Source organism: Nicotiana attenuata, unplaced genomic scaffold (assembly GCF_001879085.1).
Source record: "Nicotiana attenuata strain UT unplaced genomic scaffold, NIATTr2, whole genome shotgun sequence".
NCBI classification, from domain to species: Eukaryota; Viridiplantae; Streptophyta; class Magnoliopsida; order Solanales; family Solanaceae; genus Nicotiana; species Nicotiana attenuata.
This window is the reverse complement of record NW_017674332.1, coordinates 55,094-69,755: the sequence shown is the minus strand read 5'-3', so window position 1 is coordinate 69,755 and position 14,662 is coordinate 55,094. Positions and strand designations below refer to the sequence as shown.

At 37.1% G+C, this 14,662-nt stretch overlaps 3 protein-coding genes across 4 annotated transcripts; all 3 read left to right on the top strand.

Annotated features, from left to right (window-relative positions):
• Positions 1–754: 754 nt before the first annotated feature.
• On the top strand, positions 755–2,456 carry LOC109218438 (protein DETOXIFICATION 14-like). The gene is made up of 5 exons (XM_019382799.1): positions 755–982; positions 1,365–1,909; positions 1,989–2,075; positions 2,170–2,226; positions 2,396–2,456. Exons 1-5 carry the CDS (start codon positions 755–757, stop codon positions 2,454–2,456), a joined length of 978 nt encoding a protein of 325 aa, XP_019238344.1.
• LOC109218439 (protein DETOXIFICATION 9) lies at positions 1,990–4,243 on the top strand. Of its 2 annotated transcripts, XM_019382800.1 has the most exons (4): positions 1,990–2,075; positions 2,170–2,569; positions 2,662–2,867; positions 3,234–4,243. In XM_019382800.1, the coding sequence occupies exons 2-4, from the start codon at positions 2,542–2,544 to the stop codon at positions 3,285–3,287; spliced, it is 288 nt and encodes a 95-aa protein (XP_019238345.1). In that variant the 5' UTR covers positions 1,990–2,075; positions 2,170–2,541; the 3' UTR covers positions 3,288–4,243. The 2 variants fall into 2 exon arrangements, with proteins under 2 accessions (XP_019238345.1, XP_019238347.1); XM_019382802.1 differs by lacking the exon at positions 1,990–2,075 and having other exon boundaries at positions 2,123–2,569.
• A 9,492-nt stretch (positions 4,244–13,735) lies between these two features.
• LOC109218437 lies at positions 13,736–14,278 on the top strand. Its single transcript, XM_019382798.1, has one exon. The coding sequence runs from the start codon at positions 13,736–13,738 to the stop codon at positions 14,276–14,278; it is 543 nt and encodes a 180-aa protein (XP_019238343.1).
• Positions 14,279–14,662: the final 384 nt, after the last annotated feature.

Genomic DNA, 14,662 nt, shown 5'->3' with positions numbered 1-14,662 from the left:
ATTAAGTAATAAAAAAAGCATTTTTAGTTTTAAAAGGTAATAGTTCGATTTAAAATCAAAATAGATTTGATATGATACAACAGAATTTAAAAAACGATCAAAATTCAAAAAAAATTCAAATTTGATTCTATAAAAATTCAAGTTTTGTTTTTGAATGAAGTGGACGATAAAAATCTTATTAGTGCAGAATTAGTTTGATACCCCCTTTATTTAATTCTCGGATTCCACAAACGGACTTATGGAGTTCAATGAAAACGGTATGAAGGACTACTCGACTTTTGCGACGACGATGTCGCTTGAAATATATACTATAGTAGAACTCGAACTTATTTCTTCTAAGGTATCTCGTAGGAGTATTTACACATCGTAGGGCTTAATTAAATAAAAATCGAATAAAAAATCAAACGAGTGTAAAGTTTCTTATCAGGTATCTCATGTTAATTCATTCAACAATAGGACTTAATCAAATAAATATCGAATAGAAAACTCTATCCGTGATTCATTCTGCGTGGTCGCTAATTTAAAATTTTCCAGAAGTCAGCTCTAAATTCTGCACAGTTGGGATTAAAAATTGTTCCACGAGAAAGATGAAACTTATAAAAGATCCTAAATTTAGGCTGATCAATCTAATCGACAATTTTTAAATCCTTTCTGAGGTCACCTTGTTAATATTCCCAAAAGAAAGCTTATATAATAGTCGTGAGAAGTGAGAACTATCGATCACATATCGAAAAGGAAGTTGTTGTTCCAGGAAATGGAAAATCCTTTGCTGACATTGAATGACGATATCAGCAAAAGGGTGGTGTTTAAAGAAGAGCTAAAAGAGGTAAGTCGCATTGCGATTCCAATGATAGTGGTGAAGGTGTCGCAGTTCCTGTTGCGCTACGCGCCAATGGTTATGTTGGGTCATCTAAGTGAACTCTCCCTCTCTAGTGCCTCCATTGCCACATCTTATTGCAATGTCACTGGCTTCGCTCTCATTGTAAGCTCCTCCTTCCATAAATTTTCTACTCTTCCTACATATGATAACAACCGATTAAACTACGTACACTAATAGTCAGTTTGTATAATTAATGTCTGCTGACTCAACCAGCCTAAAGATACTATTTTGATAGTGTAATATTATCTGCTTTGGGACAAGCTCGCACGGTTTTTCCTAAAAGACCACAAACCATTAAGAGATTCATACACCTTGTATGTAGACTTACAATTTTTTCGGCTACCAATGTTGGACTTTGTTCGCATACCCTGTAATTTCTGTTTAGACAGACTTGTACTTTCTCCACGTGAATGTATTTTATCACTTATTTATCTCGAGATTGCCAGAGGTACTAAAGCTATTTGAATCTGAATCTTGCGTGCAGTATGGAATGGCAGCTGGATTGGAAACTTTATGTGGGCAGGCCTATGGAGCACGGCAGTATAAGAAAGTCGGAACTATTACTTGTGCTGCCACTATATTTCTTTTATTCGCGTGCGTGCCAGTTTCTCTTCTATGGATCTTCACTGGCAAATTGCTTTTATGGATTGGCCAAGACCCTTCAATCTCTGTTGAAGCTGGAAAATATTCGATTTGTCTCATCTTAACTCTCTTTCCCTATGCTATTCTTCAGTCACTTGTTTGCTACTTTCAGACTCAGAGTTTGATACTTCCAATGGTATGGACGTCAGCAGCGTCTCTATGCTTTAACGTACCACTCAGTTGGGCTTTAATATTCAAATTTGAGTTAGGGGCCAGTGGTGCAGCTATTGCGATTGGTTCATCATATTGGTTGAACGTAATTTTACTTGTGATTTACTTAAAGTATTCGACAGCATGTCAAAAGACACGTCCCTATTTCTCGAAGGATGTATTCCTTGTTTTGCCAGAGTTCTTCCAATTTGCTATTCCATCTGCTGGAATGGTTTGGTAATTTAACTGTTAACTTTTATCTTCGCTTTGATCTAAGGTCTGATTTATTAAGTAGTTTTACATCTTCTTTATATAGTTTGAGATGGTGGGCAGTTGAGCTGATTACATTGCTCAGTGGTTGGCTGCCAAATCCACAGCTAGAGACTTCTGTCCTATCTATTTGGTACGCAAAATCATGGAACCATTTACTCTTTCATATAACTAGAAAATTTAGAAGCTCATAACTTACACTATTGTTTAAATTTCTTCTGGTGCAGCCTTACAAACTCTCAAATACATTTCCATTTTCCCTTTTCTTTTGGTGCTGCTGCAAGGTTATCTCTTCAACATATATACTTCCTAACAATGACTTTTTTGGTGTAACGATTAGTATGGGTATAATATGACATTCTTAAAATAACTCATAACCATTTTGTATCACTCGGATTTCAAACGAATTAGGAGCTGGAAATCCAAAAGCAGCTAGAGTTTCCATCTTTGCAGTCTTCATTCTAGCAACTGCAGAATTCCTGATAGCAAGTGGAATTCTGTTTTGCTTGCGTAATGTATGGGGATATGCTTTCACAAATGAAAAAGAAGTCATCACTCTTATCAAAGAACTAACTCCTCTTCTCTGCATCTCTATCGTCATGGATAGCATACAAACAGTATTATCAGGTTATTATTTTCATCAAACTTAATTTGACTTGGTGAGCATATATTAAAACATTTTTTTTTTTTTAAAATATGCTTTAAATTCCCTGCATCAGGAGTAGCAACAGGAAGTGGATGGCAACATATAGGAGCCTATGTGAATTTAGGAGCCTATTACTTGGTTGGAATTCCAGCTTCTTTATTGATGGGATTCTCTTTGAATTGGAAAGAGAAAGGCCTGTGGAGTGGATTACTCATAGGATCCACAGTGCAAACAATTCTGCTTTCCTTTATCACTGCTTTCACAGATTGGGAAAAACAGGTAGCTATTACAACTTTGTTTCATTGGCGATGCCCGGATCTGGACGGGTTGTGTTACGAATTTATTAATGGATATAGGTCAACCTGGATTGTGGCTAAATTGAACTATGCAATAGCTTGGATCAATTTGGCAAACCTATGTAACCCAAAATACACATATGAAAACTGTCAAAAAATAAAAAAAAATGTTATTTGTTTGGTTTGTTATGTCTATCATCTATGTTTATCCTCCTGTAGTTAAAAAGAAAAGAACCTTTTTTTGGCTTTAGTGATTGAACAAATTATTTGATGTTGTTCTGGAGATGTAGTCTTTTTTTGGTCAGGAATTTACGAAAATTCTGAATTTTTCTTTGTGTTAACATTACAGGCTAAGGAAGTAAGAGAAAGGTTGTTTGATGGAAAACTTTCAGCAGAATATTGAATGACTCAAACGATGCACGAGAACACACCGATGATCTTTCCAATGGAACAATAAGACGTAGCTTAATTTGGCTTGACAGAAGAGGGAGTTATAATATTACAATTGGCCACATGTTGTTCTTTTTAAGACAGTTCTGGTAATTAGCATTGACTTGCAAAGGTTTTGATAAAGATCTCCGAGTGAGTGAAGTGTCTTTTACTATAGTATTTTTGTGTTCTTGAGAATTTGTTCATAAAGACCAAGAGAATGAACTTTTTAATTAAATAGAAATGGACTTGCAGAAAAGAAATTAAGGATGTAAAGAGTATTTCAGAATTCAGACCATAAGAGAGGTTAGTTTAACACAAATAAATCTACAAAGAGGTTTCTAGGATTTTCCTTCAAATAATGATCGAGTAGGTCGTGTATCTCACGCTTCATTCAACTCATGTATGGCCTAGTTTCAACTCATTTGTGGTTCTTCACTGGCAAATTGCTTATATGGATTGGCCATGATCGAAAATTCATACGGGTTTGCCTTTTGTAAACATACTTTGCTTTGTGGATTGTTGCCAAATCCGCAACTCTTATGACTAGTCTATATGGTCGAAATCGGAGAGCTCGATTTCAACGGCTTAAAGGTACCTCGGGCTTGAGTTCAGGCAGCACGAAGTAAAGACCAGATCTGACTGGAAAATGCACACCTCGAGGGAGCAAATCGGAGACCCATCATGATCTACCTCGAGGGCAGTACAATTTCGATGACACTCAAGAAAGAGCGAGAATTTCTCAAGGACACGTGGGTTAGGGTATAAATTATAGGATAAGATTTGTACGAAATAGTACGAGTTCGTACTAGGTTGTTATACAGCTGTACCAATAGAATTCATTACCATAATTGGGAATGCACCATATTGGGGTTTTCCCCTCCTATATAAAGGGGACCCCAAATCATTTGTAAACATCATCTCATTTTTCTCTGCAATAGAATATTCTACTCTGCTTTTCTCGTTTACTGTGCTCTACCATTGTTCTTCAGCTTTGTTGTTTTTACTTTACTGTTCATACTTTATTAGGTCTTAACTCACCTCGAGGCTCTCGAGACAACCGAGCTTGAGGTCCCCATTGCTCTAACAACACTGGTTTGGTTCGTCAATTCTTCTTACTTAATCCTGATATTACTTGTATATTCACTAGTATTAAAATAAATCACATATCTTTAAAATTACAAATCACCTTTATTTGTTACTCACATTTTTCGAGGTAAACAACTAGAAAATTTACAACCCGTAATTTGAATTTCTTTTGGATGTAGCCTACAACCACTTCGGTTCACTACCTTATACCTTTTCTTTTGGTGCTGCTGCAAGGTTTTCTTTTCAACAAATACACTTCCTTAACGGGTTTGCTTTTTGTAAATATACTATGGCAGGCATTGCCTTCTTAAACTAAACAGAAAGCATTTTTAATTAAAAAGCCTAGGGAGCAAGCAGGGATCAAACCCTTAACTTTAGGGGAAAAGGTGCACTCATTGACCATCAAGCCAAAGTACTCACCTGAGCATGTGTAACAAAATTAGTAAAATATAAGTGCCCGCCCCTGCTCATAACCATTTTGTAGCACTCGAATTTTGCTAACTTATTATTACTGTGACTTATAATACTTTTTATGTAGTTACTAAATATATAAATTTTATTTCAAAACATTTAACTTATTTATGTTTGAATTAATCTGAACCCCGTACTTCAAACAAATTGAAGCAGAGAGAGTGAGCAATAGTTGTTAGATCTGATTTTAATGATGAAAATAATATATTTGTTCTTTGTATAGGTACTCATGGATAGCATTCAAGATTGAAGGAATCAATCAGAGAAAATCAAGGAAAGCATCCAAGATTAAAGGAATCAATGATAGCGTCCAATACCGACGAAATCAATTAAGGCTATACTGAAGGAATCAAATCAATCAAGAGTATCGAAGATCGTGCAAGATAATCAATCAAGTATACTAAATCTGGAAGGATCAAGATTCAAGGAAGGATATCCGGCGCCATCAAGTCACATATAAGGGAAGTCATTAAAGCCTCTCGTCAAGACAAAGCCATTGCTGAATAACCTTATTCTTGGAAAGAATCAATTTTTTTCCAAGGATCAAATCTCTTGGGTTGGCAAATCTCTTCAGAAATCAAGCCTCTCTCATAGTATTTAAACTTGTATCTGTACCATAGCACATATACTTTGATCGAACCAAATACCCTCTCTTTGTTCTACTACAAACAAACATTGTAGCTCTACTAGATCTGCTGTGTAACAAGTTAGAGAAGAAAGAGAGAACAACACTGGTGAGACATTGTATCAAAGAGAAACGAGTGATATAGGAACTGAGCTATCGGTGTAGATCACACCATTCACTGTGTACTCGAGAAACTCATTAACTGAAAGAGAACTCCCTTGCAACCTAAGGGGACTGGACTAGGATTCATATTGAATCCGAACCACTATAAAAATTCCGGTATCTTTAATCCTGCATTTAATTTCTGCATCTTAAATTTTGCCCTTCCTGTTATCAAGTAATTATATCTAGTCAACTAATTAGAAAACTAGTCAACTGGTAGCGATTAATTTTAAAAATAAACATTTCACCCCCCTCTTGTACTTTCAATTAGTATCAGAGCAAGGCTCACATTTTTCTTTTGCTTAACAGTTTGTGAGAAAAGATCATGACAAATCAAGTTATTATAGGAGCACTCTTCCAAGAAGGAACTTCGCATGTAAGGCCACCATACTTCAATGGACAATATTTCTCTCACTGGAAAGTGCGTATGGAAACATACTCAAAGCCTTATGATGTTAAAGTCTGGAGAGTTATCAAAAAGGGGAACTATCCCCTGTTGGCTGTCGCTCAACCACTTACTGATCCCGAAGATATAGATTCATATACAGATGAGCAAATGGTGTACAAGTCAACAATAAGGCAAGAAATTTGCTTTACAATGCTATAAGTGGTAAAGGGTATGAGAAAATCTCCAGTTGTGATACAACCAAAGAAATGTGGGATAAGCTTGAAGTTACATACGAAGGAACCACTAAAGTAAAGGAAACACATATCAACATGTTGGTTCATGATTATGAACTCTTTCAGATGAAAGAAGGAGAATCCATTGAAGAAATGTTTGCCAGAGTCAGCAAAATTATTAGCGATCTAAAGGCTTTTGGCAAACCATACTCAAGTGGTGATCAAGTTAGAAAGATTCTTAGAAGCCTACCCACTACTTGCCAGATCAAAGTAGTCACACTTGAATCACAGGATCTGAATAAGCTATCATATGATGAACTTCGAGGAGAACTCATAGCTTTCGAGAAAACACATCTCAAGAAAACAAACCAAGAAGAAAATAGTTACATTCAAGGCCACAACAGAAATAGCTGAAAACGATATCGATGATGATCCTGAAGCTCTTCAAGAAGAAATTGCCATGGTGTCAAGAAACATGGATGGTTTAATGAGAAGATTCAGGAATGCGAAGAGGAAGGATTCCATCTAGGCGATCCAAGCAATATAACAAACAAGATAAAAATGATGCAAAATGCTATGAGTGTGGAAGATTTGGACATATTCAAGCTGAGTGTCCAGATCTAAAAAGAAAAATTTCCAGAGGTTTCAACAAGAACAAATCATTTGGAAGCTGGAGTGATGAAGACAGTTCAGAACACGAAGAAATAGCAAATCTTTGCTTCATGACATTTTTGGAAAACGACATGAACAAACTTTCAGGATGCTGGACAGATGAGGACACCTCAGACGATGAATGCAAAGATGATAATGAGAACTGTTTCATGGCGCGAGGTGAAACAAGCGAGGTAAGGTCTTATAAATAAAGAGTCTCAAAAAATGATGAATGAACTAAAGAGACTCAACAAAGAAGTAAAAGACTGGAAACTCAAGCATGAAGTATGTGAAATCGAAAAAGAACTACTTCAAGAAGAGTTTGAGGAATTGCAAATGCAACTCAATGGCATGCGCAAATCCACTAGTCATAGTTCTGTCAGGTCAAACCAGGCGACTTACAAATCAAATGGAGAAGGACCAGCCAGAACAGAGTCCACTAGTACTAACACTAATAAAATATCCAAAAATGGATCAGGAGTTACGTGTCACTACTGCAACAAAAGTGGACGTAGATATTCCTTTTGTCGATTTCGTAAATCAAATATTTCAGGATAGATTTGGAAACCCAAAAATAAGTTTGAACCTAGTAATACTAACCAACCAGGACCCAAGCAAACTTGGGTACCTAAAAGAAAGTAATCACTGTGTTTTATAGGAACACCTCAGGAGAAGTCGCAAAGAAAAATAGTACTTAGATAGTGCGTGTTCCAGCCACATGACAGGTGATAAAAACCTGTTTAAGGAAGCTACAAAAATAGATGGAGGAAGCTTTAAGTTTGGCGATGATTCAAAAGGAAAAATAGTCGGTACCGGAACAGTTCCCTTCAATAACAACTGCGATATCACTGAGGCTTATCTCGTTGATGGACTTAACTACAATCTTCTGAGTATAAGTCAGCTATGCGACTTAGGGTATGAGGTAAAATTCAAGAAAACAGGTTGTGCTATTGAAGATGAGCAAAAATAATCCTCCCAGATAAAAGGTATGGAAATGTTTACATTCTTGATGGATTTGAAAATATAGATGGTCATATCTGTTTAACATCCATATATGATGAAAACTCTCTAAGCATGAGTTAGTTATTGGTTTACCCAAACTAAATTTCTCCAGAAATCATATATTTGATGCTTGTCAAATTGGAAAAAAAACTAGAAACTCTTTTAAAAACAAGGATATTATATCTACCTCTAAGCCTTTGTAACTGCTTCATATGGATTTATTTGGGCCTACTAGAACTACTAGCATAGGAGGAAAATGATATGCTTTTGTTATTGTTGATGATTACTCACGTTTTACTTGGGTGATTTTCTTATCTCATAAAGATGAAGCGTTGAAATTTTTTGAGATTTTCTGTAAGAAGGTTGAACGAGAAAAGGGGTATCTGATTACAACAATTCAACGTGATCATGGAGGAGAATTTAAAAGCAGAGCATTTGAAGACTTCTGTAATGATCAAGGATATACTCATAATTTCTCTGCACCAAGATCACCCCAACAGAATGGAGTCGTTGAAAGGAAAAATAGAACCCTGCAAGATATTGCAAGGACTATGATACTAGAACATTCACTATCAAATCATTTCTGGGCAGAAGGAGTAAGTACATCATGTATCATTCTCAACCGATGTCTCATAAGGCCTATTCTGAAGAAAACACCTTATGAACTATGGAAAGGTAAACATCCTAATATTAGTTATTTTTATCCCTTTGGAAGTAAGTGTTTCATTCACAATAATGGTAAGGACAATCTTGGAAAATTCGATCCAAGAAGTGATGAAGGTATTTTTCTAGGTTATTCATTGAAAAATATATCTTTTATAGTCTATAATAAATGCACATTATGTGTGAAAGAATCTGTACATGTTATATTTGATGAAAATAACTCTTCGGCCGAGAAAAGGATTATTGCAGGTAATTGTCACGACCCAATTCCCAAACCCGGTCGTGATGGCGCCTCTCGTGGAGACAAGGCCATCCAGAACAACGCAACACCTCTTTCAAAGCAATTAATTAATATTAACAGTTCTAACACATGCTTAATATAGTCATTAATGCAGAATCAGTGATAAAACAAAGGAAACCATCCCGACAGAACCCAAACCGGGGTGTCACAAGTCATGAGCTATAGAGTTTGCTATCAGTCTACAAAGAGTAATATCCGATACAATAGTCTGAAGAAAACATAAATGATATAAGATAGGGGAGACAAGGGGCTGCGGACGTCAACAGCTACCTCGTATCTCCAAATCACTGCCTGGTCTGGAAGGAATCAACGCTCAGGTGCGGACTCTGCTATGCCTGAATCTGCACACATGGTGCAGGGAGTAATGTGAGTACTCCGACCCAGTGAGTAATAATAATAAATAATAACCGAAGGCATGAAAACACATAACTGCACAAAGCAATTCTATATCAGGCAGTAAAAACAGTAAAATAATGGAACAGTAAAGAGTCGAATGAAATCTCCTTTTAAAATAAGGTAAATCAGGTTAAACAAGTAAATAGTGAGTAGGAATCTACCCCTCGGGCCCAGTATCAATCGCTCCGAACAGTATCAGCCCCTCGGGCTCAGTATCAGTCACTCAGTATAATATCAGCCCCTCGGGCTCACTCTCATATCACATGGGTACCCGCGCTCACTGTGGGTGTGCAGACTCCGGAGGGGCCCCTTACGGCCCAAGCGCTATATCAACATAAGGCCTGAAAGCCTTCACACATCACACTCGAGGCCTAAAAGCCTCCTCACATATCACTCGAGGCCTGAAAGCCTCCTCACAATACACTCGAGGCCTGAAAGCCTCCTCACAATACGCTCAAGGTCTGAAAGCCTCACTCAGTCCAGAAACATCATAAGCCCCCGGGCATCAATAAAATAATAGTTCTCGGCCCAAACAGTAGTAAAAATGTCTTTAAAATCTCAAAATTCAATTAAGGCGGCTGAGTTTGCAAAACAGTATAATTATAGGAACTGAGTTCAAATAACGTATCAAAATAGTGAGGAAATAGTGATAACAATCTCTGAAGGATTCAAGTAATCGGCATTAAGCCCAAAACATGGCAATAAGCCCAAATAACGATGATAAACAAAGCAGCTTAGTCATTTACGTGGTAAAATATCAAACGGGACGGACCAAGTCACAATCCCCAGTAGTAAACAACCCCGCGCTCGCCATTAAGCGCGTGTTTCACCTCAATATAGCACTACGTTGTGCAAATCCGGGGTTTCAATCCCCCAGGATATCATTTACTACCATTACTCACCTCAAGCTGGCTAAAGTCCTAGCTCGCTATTCCCTTGCCTCGCGAATCAACCTCCTCGTGCGTAGAATCTGATCAAAACCACAAGGAATACGTTACAATAGGCTACGGGAACATAACCCAATCGAAAAGACTCGAAAAATATCGAAAATCACGAAATTGGCAAAACCCGAGCCCATTTCTCGAAAAATCAGAAAATTCACATCACCGGATTCCTTATCCCGCCACGAGTCTATACATATCAAATTTACCAAAATTCGAGCTCCAATGCTCCCTCAAACCCCAAATTTTCTTTCTCTTAAGTTCAAGCCCTAACCTCCATTTTTGACCTCTAATTCCTTGATTTTTCACCCTTAATTCATGTAATAACACATTAGATTTATGTTTTAGGCTCAGAATTCCTTACCTCAATGAAGTCCCTTGATTCCCTCTCCAAAATCGCACAATAACCTCCAAGTCCGAAGTGAAAATGTTGAGTTCTTTCAAAAATTCGCGAAGATGGAATTAAATATCTCTGACCAGGCCTTTCCGTTTCTGCGGTCATTTTTCCGCTTCTGCGGAATTTACTAACTCACCTAGGACCGCTTCTGCGGTCCAATACCGCTTCTGCGGTGACCGCATCTGCGGGCCACCGACCGCTCCTGCGGAAGCGGCCTCTCTCCTCCAAAACCGCACCTGCGACCATTTACCCGCATCTGCGGAACCGCATCTGCGGCCCCCTTTCCGTAGATGCGGAAAATACCATATACCAGGCATATCAGCAATCACACAAGTCCAAAATTCACCCCGTTGGCCATCCGAAATCACCCCGAGGCCCCCGGGACCTCAACCAAAAGTGCCAACGCATTCTAAAACATCATCCAAACTTGCTCCAATCATCAAAACACATCTAATAACGCTAGAATCATAAATTCTCACCGAATTCAAGCCTAAGTTTCTCAAAAACTTCCGAAATACGCATTTGATCAAAAACCCGACCAAAATACCTCCGAATGACCTGAAATTTTGGACACACATCCAAAATCACCCAACGAAGCTACAACAACTCTCGAAATTCCATTCCGACCCTCGGATCAAAATCTCACCTACCAACCGGAATTCGCCAAAATACTAACTTCGCCAATTCAAGCCTAATTCTACACCGGACCTCCAAATTCAATTCCGATCACACTCCTAAGTCACAAATCATCCCCCGAAGCTAACCAAATCACCGGAAATCACATCCGAGCCCTCTAATTCATAGGTCAACATCCGGTTGACTTTTCCAAAACAAGCCTTCCTTAAAGAGACTAAGTGTCTCATTTCCATCCAAAACCAATCCAAATCGACTCATTCACCCGAGACCCTTATAATAAGACATAAGGAAGCAGAAAATGAAGAAAACGGGGCGGTAACTCACGTGACGACGGGCCGGATCGTCACAATGAATGTAATGTATTCATTCGTGGTTCTTTTCTTGGTGGGTCTTCACTCTGTTAGAGTTTGTCAATTTTCTTCTATTCGTATACGTCACGAGGTCTTTAATTTTAGAGTAATTTATATCTTGGTGATCTTTCAATTTTAAATTTCGAAGTAGACTTGGGGATGTGTTAAAGTTGATCTTATTAGTAGTTTTCATTTTCAAATGGAGGAAATGACCGTGAGTGTAGAGTAGTGCATGCGTGTATGTTGTTTTTTTTTTTAGGGGGGGGTGGGGGTGTGGGGGGGGGGGTAGGGGGTGGGGGGTCTTTGTCTTTCAGATCAATCTGCTCTTGTTCATCATCTATTTGACTATTGAGGTTCCTCTTGTGTATTTTATTTGTCTGGTATTTTCAATTTTTCTGGCAAATGACAAGAGGAAAGCATAATAATAGGCAAGTAGATGGGAGAAATCGGCGGGTTTTCAGGGTAGCTAGAAACCTTGTGGCTGCTTCAGCTATTACTCGAATGCTAATGGATAACCACGTTCGACCTGTTTGTCGATCTTCATACGAATTTTATATGAGTATCTGTAATTGTTACAGAACTTTCTTTTGTCGAATTCTTTGTTATCTCATTTAGTGCTAAAAGAGTACATCAGAATTTTTAGTCAAATTTCAGTGTTGCGACAATTCATTTGAAATAATAGTTTATCATCTTTTTTTATAGTAATTCTAATTTCTACCATCTTACAAATATTTGTATTAGCATGTCCTATTGCAAAGTCGTACGTGTTTTTGTAAAATATGGCCCACGTGAGTATTTTGGTTTAGTATAAATATATTTTGTTAAATTAATATTTGGATAAAATTAGGGGAAGTTAATTATGGTCATAATTCCCCACTAACCCACTTTGATGGAAAGTGGGGGAAGTTAATTATGGTGATAACTCCCCACTAACCCACTTTGATGGAAAGTGGGAATTAACTGATGGTCCCTCTCTCTGCCTATTAAAGGAAGAACAGCGTACTCCATCTATTCTATTCTGAAAAGAACATAGAAAAGGAAAAGAGAGAGAAATACTGATTTTCTCAAGAACAGCAACTCTGAAGAAGACTTCCGCTCAATTTAATTAAGAAAACGCATCATGGATTCAGGTAAGTTTTCTTAATTGAAGTTATTGTATCTCTCTTTTATGTGAAAATCATATAGTTCTACGGTTCTGAATAATTGAAAGGATTTATATAGATTGTTTATAAATCACAATCTAGAATTGAGAAAATCCTAACATGTGGTATCAAGAGCACAGGTTTAGGAACTAATGATTTTCCGCTAAATTAACGTTTCCTTAATTTTGTGAATCCTAATTGTGTATTCAAGGAACTTCACAATTACTGTCAATAGTAATAGCGAAGCAGATATAAATTGATTTTTATGTGTTGATGACCAATAGTATATTTGATTATCATTTGATTTCATGATCCTGTTCGCTTTGTGGATTCGACAAGTAAAAGATTTGCTTCAAATACTTGACTTCATAATTAGTAAGTAAACGTGAAATTGTGAAAACAATATTCATCACGCTAGTTAGACACAGTAAAATACTTATGAATTTATTGGATTCGCCGATGTGGATTCAATGATAAAATCCAAACTTAAGAATTATATTTGGAAGAATACCGTTTCAAAATTTCATTGGAATTATAAACATGAGGTTCGTTAATCACCAAAGTGATCGAATCATTATGAATAATTAATTCCAAAATAATGATTTGTTATACCCAATTACCCATAAGTTTTGATGTTTATAAACGACATGATGGATATTTTTGTGGGTAAATTGAAGTTCTTGATTATAAGACATTTATAGATCGTCCAAAGGTTGATTGTTTGTTCTTATAATTACTGAACATTAAATCGATAATTTAAATGTATCGTTAGTTTTATTTATTTACCCAAAGATAGTAAATACTACTAACTTGTACGTTAAAATTATCGAATTATGTAAAACTTATTTTAAGCATCATTATGTTAAAAAAATGTATTTTGTGTTACGCCCAAAGGTGGACATCAATATACATTTAAGAGTAAAACATAAACCATTCTGAATTTAACGATATATTTAATTTTAACTCAAAGCATTAATGAATGGGCATATTTTATTTGCAGCACTTGCTCTTCATTCGCACTCCACTTCTGTTACGACCTTTAACGGACTCAACTTCTCAGATTGGTGCGAACAGATAAAATTCCATCTTGGAGTTTTAGATCTTGATGTTGCACTTTATACTGAGAGGCCAACAGCTATTACTGAAACTAGTAGTACTGAAGAAAGGTCTTATTTTAAGCACTGGGATATGTCTAACAGATTAAGTCTAATGTTTATACGAATGAATATTGCGGGCAATATTAAGACTACTCTTCCCAAAACTGAAAGCGCGAAAGAACTTCTGAAACTTGTGGAAGAATGCTCCCAAACTGCTGATAAGTCTCTTGTTGGGACACTAATGGGTACTTTAACCACCATGAAATTTGATGGTTCGCGTACCATGCATGAGCATGTCATTGAAATGACAAATATAGCAGCAAGACTTAAGACTTTGGGAATGGAAGTGGATGAGAATTTCCTTGTTCAATTCATTATTAACTCATTACCATCTGAGTATGGCCCTTTCCAAATGAACTAAACACCATGAAAGACAAATGGAACGTGCATGAACTGCACGGTATGCTGGTTCAAGAGGAAACAAGGCTGAAGAATCAAGGAACCCACTTCATTAATCTTGTAGGCCATCAAGGAGCTGGAAAGAAAGGAAAGAAACATGGAAAAGTTAAGCAGAGGCAACATAATGTCAATGAGTCCTCTTCTCAAGTACGTAAGAAGGAACACAAGAATGATAAGTGTCGTTTCTGTGGAAAACCTGGACACATTCAGAAAGATTGCCTGAAACGTAAGGCATGGTTCGAGAAGAAAGGTAAGCCTTGTGCTTTTACGTGTCTCGAATCAAATTTAACTGAAGTTCCTTATAATACTTGGTGGATTGACTCTGGTTCTACTGATCATGTTTCTC

Excerpts from the sequence above, each read along its gene's own strand:
- LOC109218438 (XM_019382799.1), top strand. The coding sequence starts at position 755 with ATGGAAAATCCTTTGCTGACATTGAATGACGATATCAGCAAAAGGGTG. Across the intron at positions 983-1,364 it reads TCACTGGCTTCGCTCTCATT|TATGGAATGGCAGCTGGATT; the intron begins GTAAGCTCCTCC and ends TCTTGCGTGCAG. Across the intron at positions 2,227-2,395 it reads TCTTTTGGTGCTGCTGCAAG|TCTTCATTCTAGCAACTGCA; the intron begins GTTATCTCTTCA and ends CCATCTTTGCAG.
- LOC109218439 (XM_019382800.1), top strand. The coding sequence starts at position 2,542 with ATGGATAGCATACAAACAGTATTATCAG. Across the intron at positions 2,570-2,661 it reads CATACAAACAGTATTATCAG|GAGTAGCAACAGGAAGTGGA; the intron begins GTTATTATTTTC and ends TCCCTGCATCAG. Across the intron at positions 2,868-3,233 it reads TCACAGATTGGGAAAAACAG|GCTAAGGAAGTAAGAGAAAG; the intron begins GTAGCTATTACA and ends TTAACATTACAG.
- LOC109218437 (XM_019382798.1), top strand. The coding sequence starts at position 13,736 with ATGAATGGGCATATTTTATTTGCAGCACTTGCTCTTCATTCGCACTCC.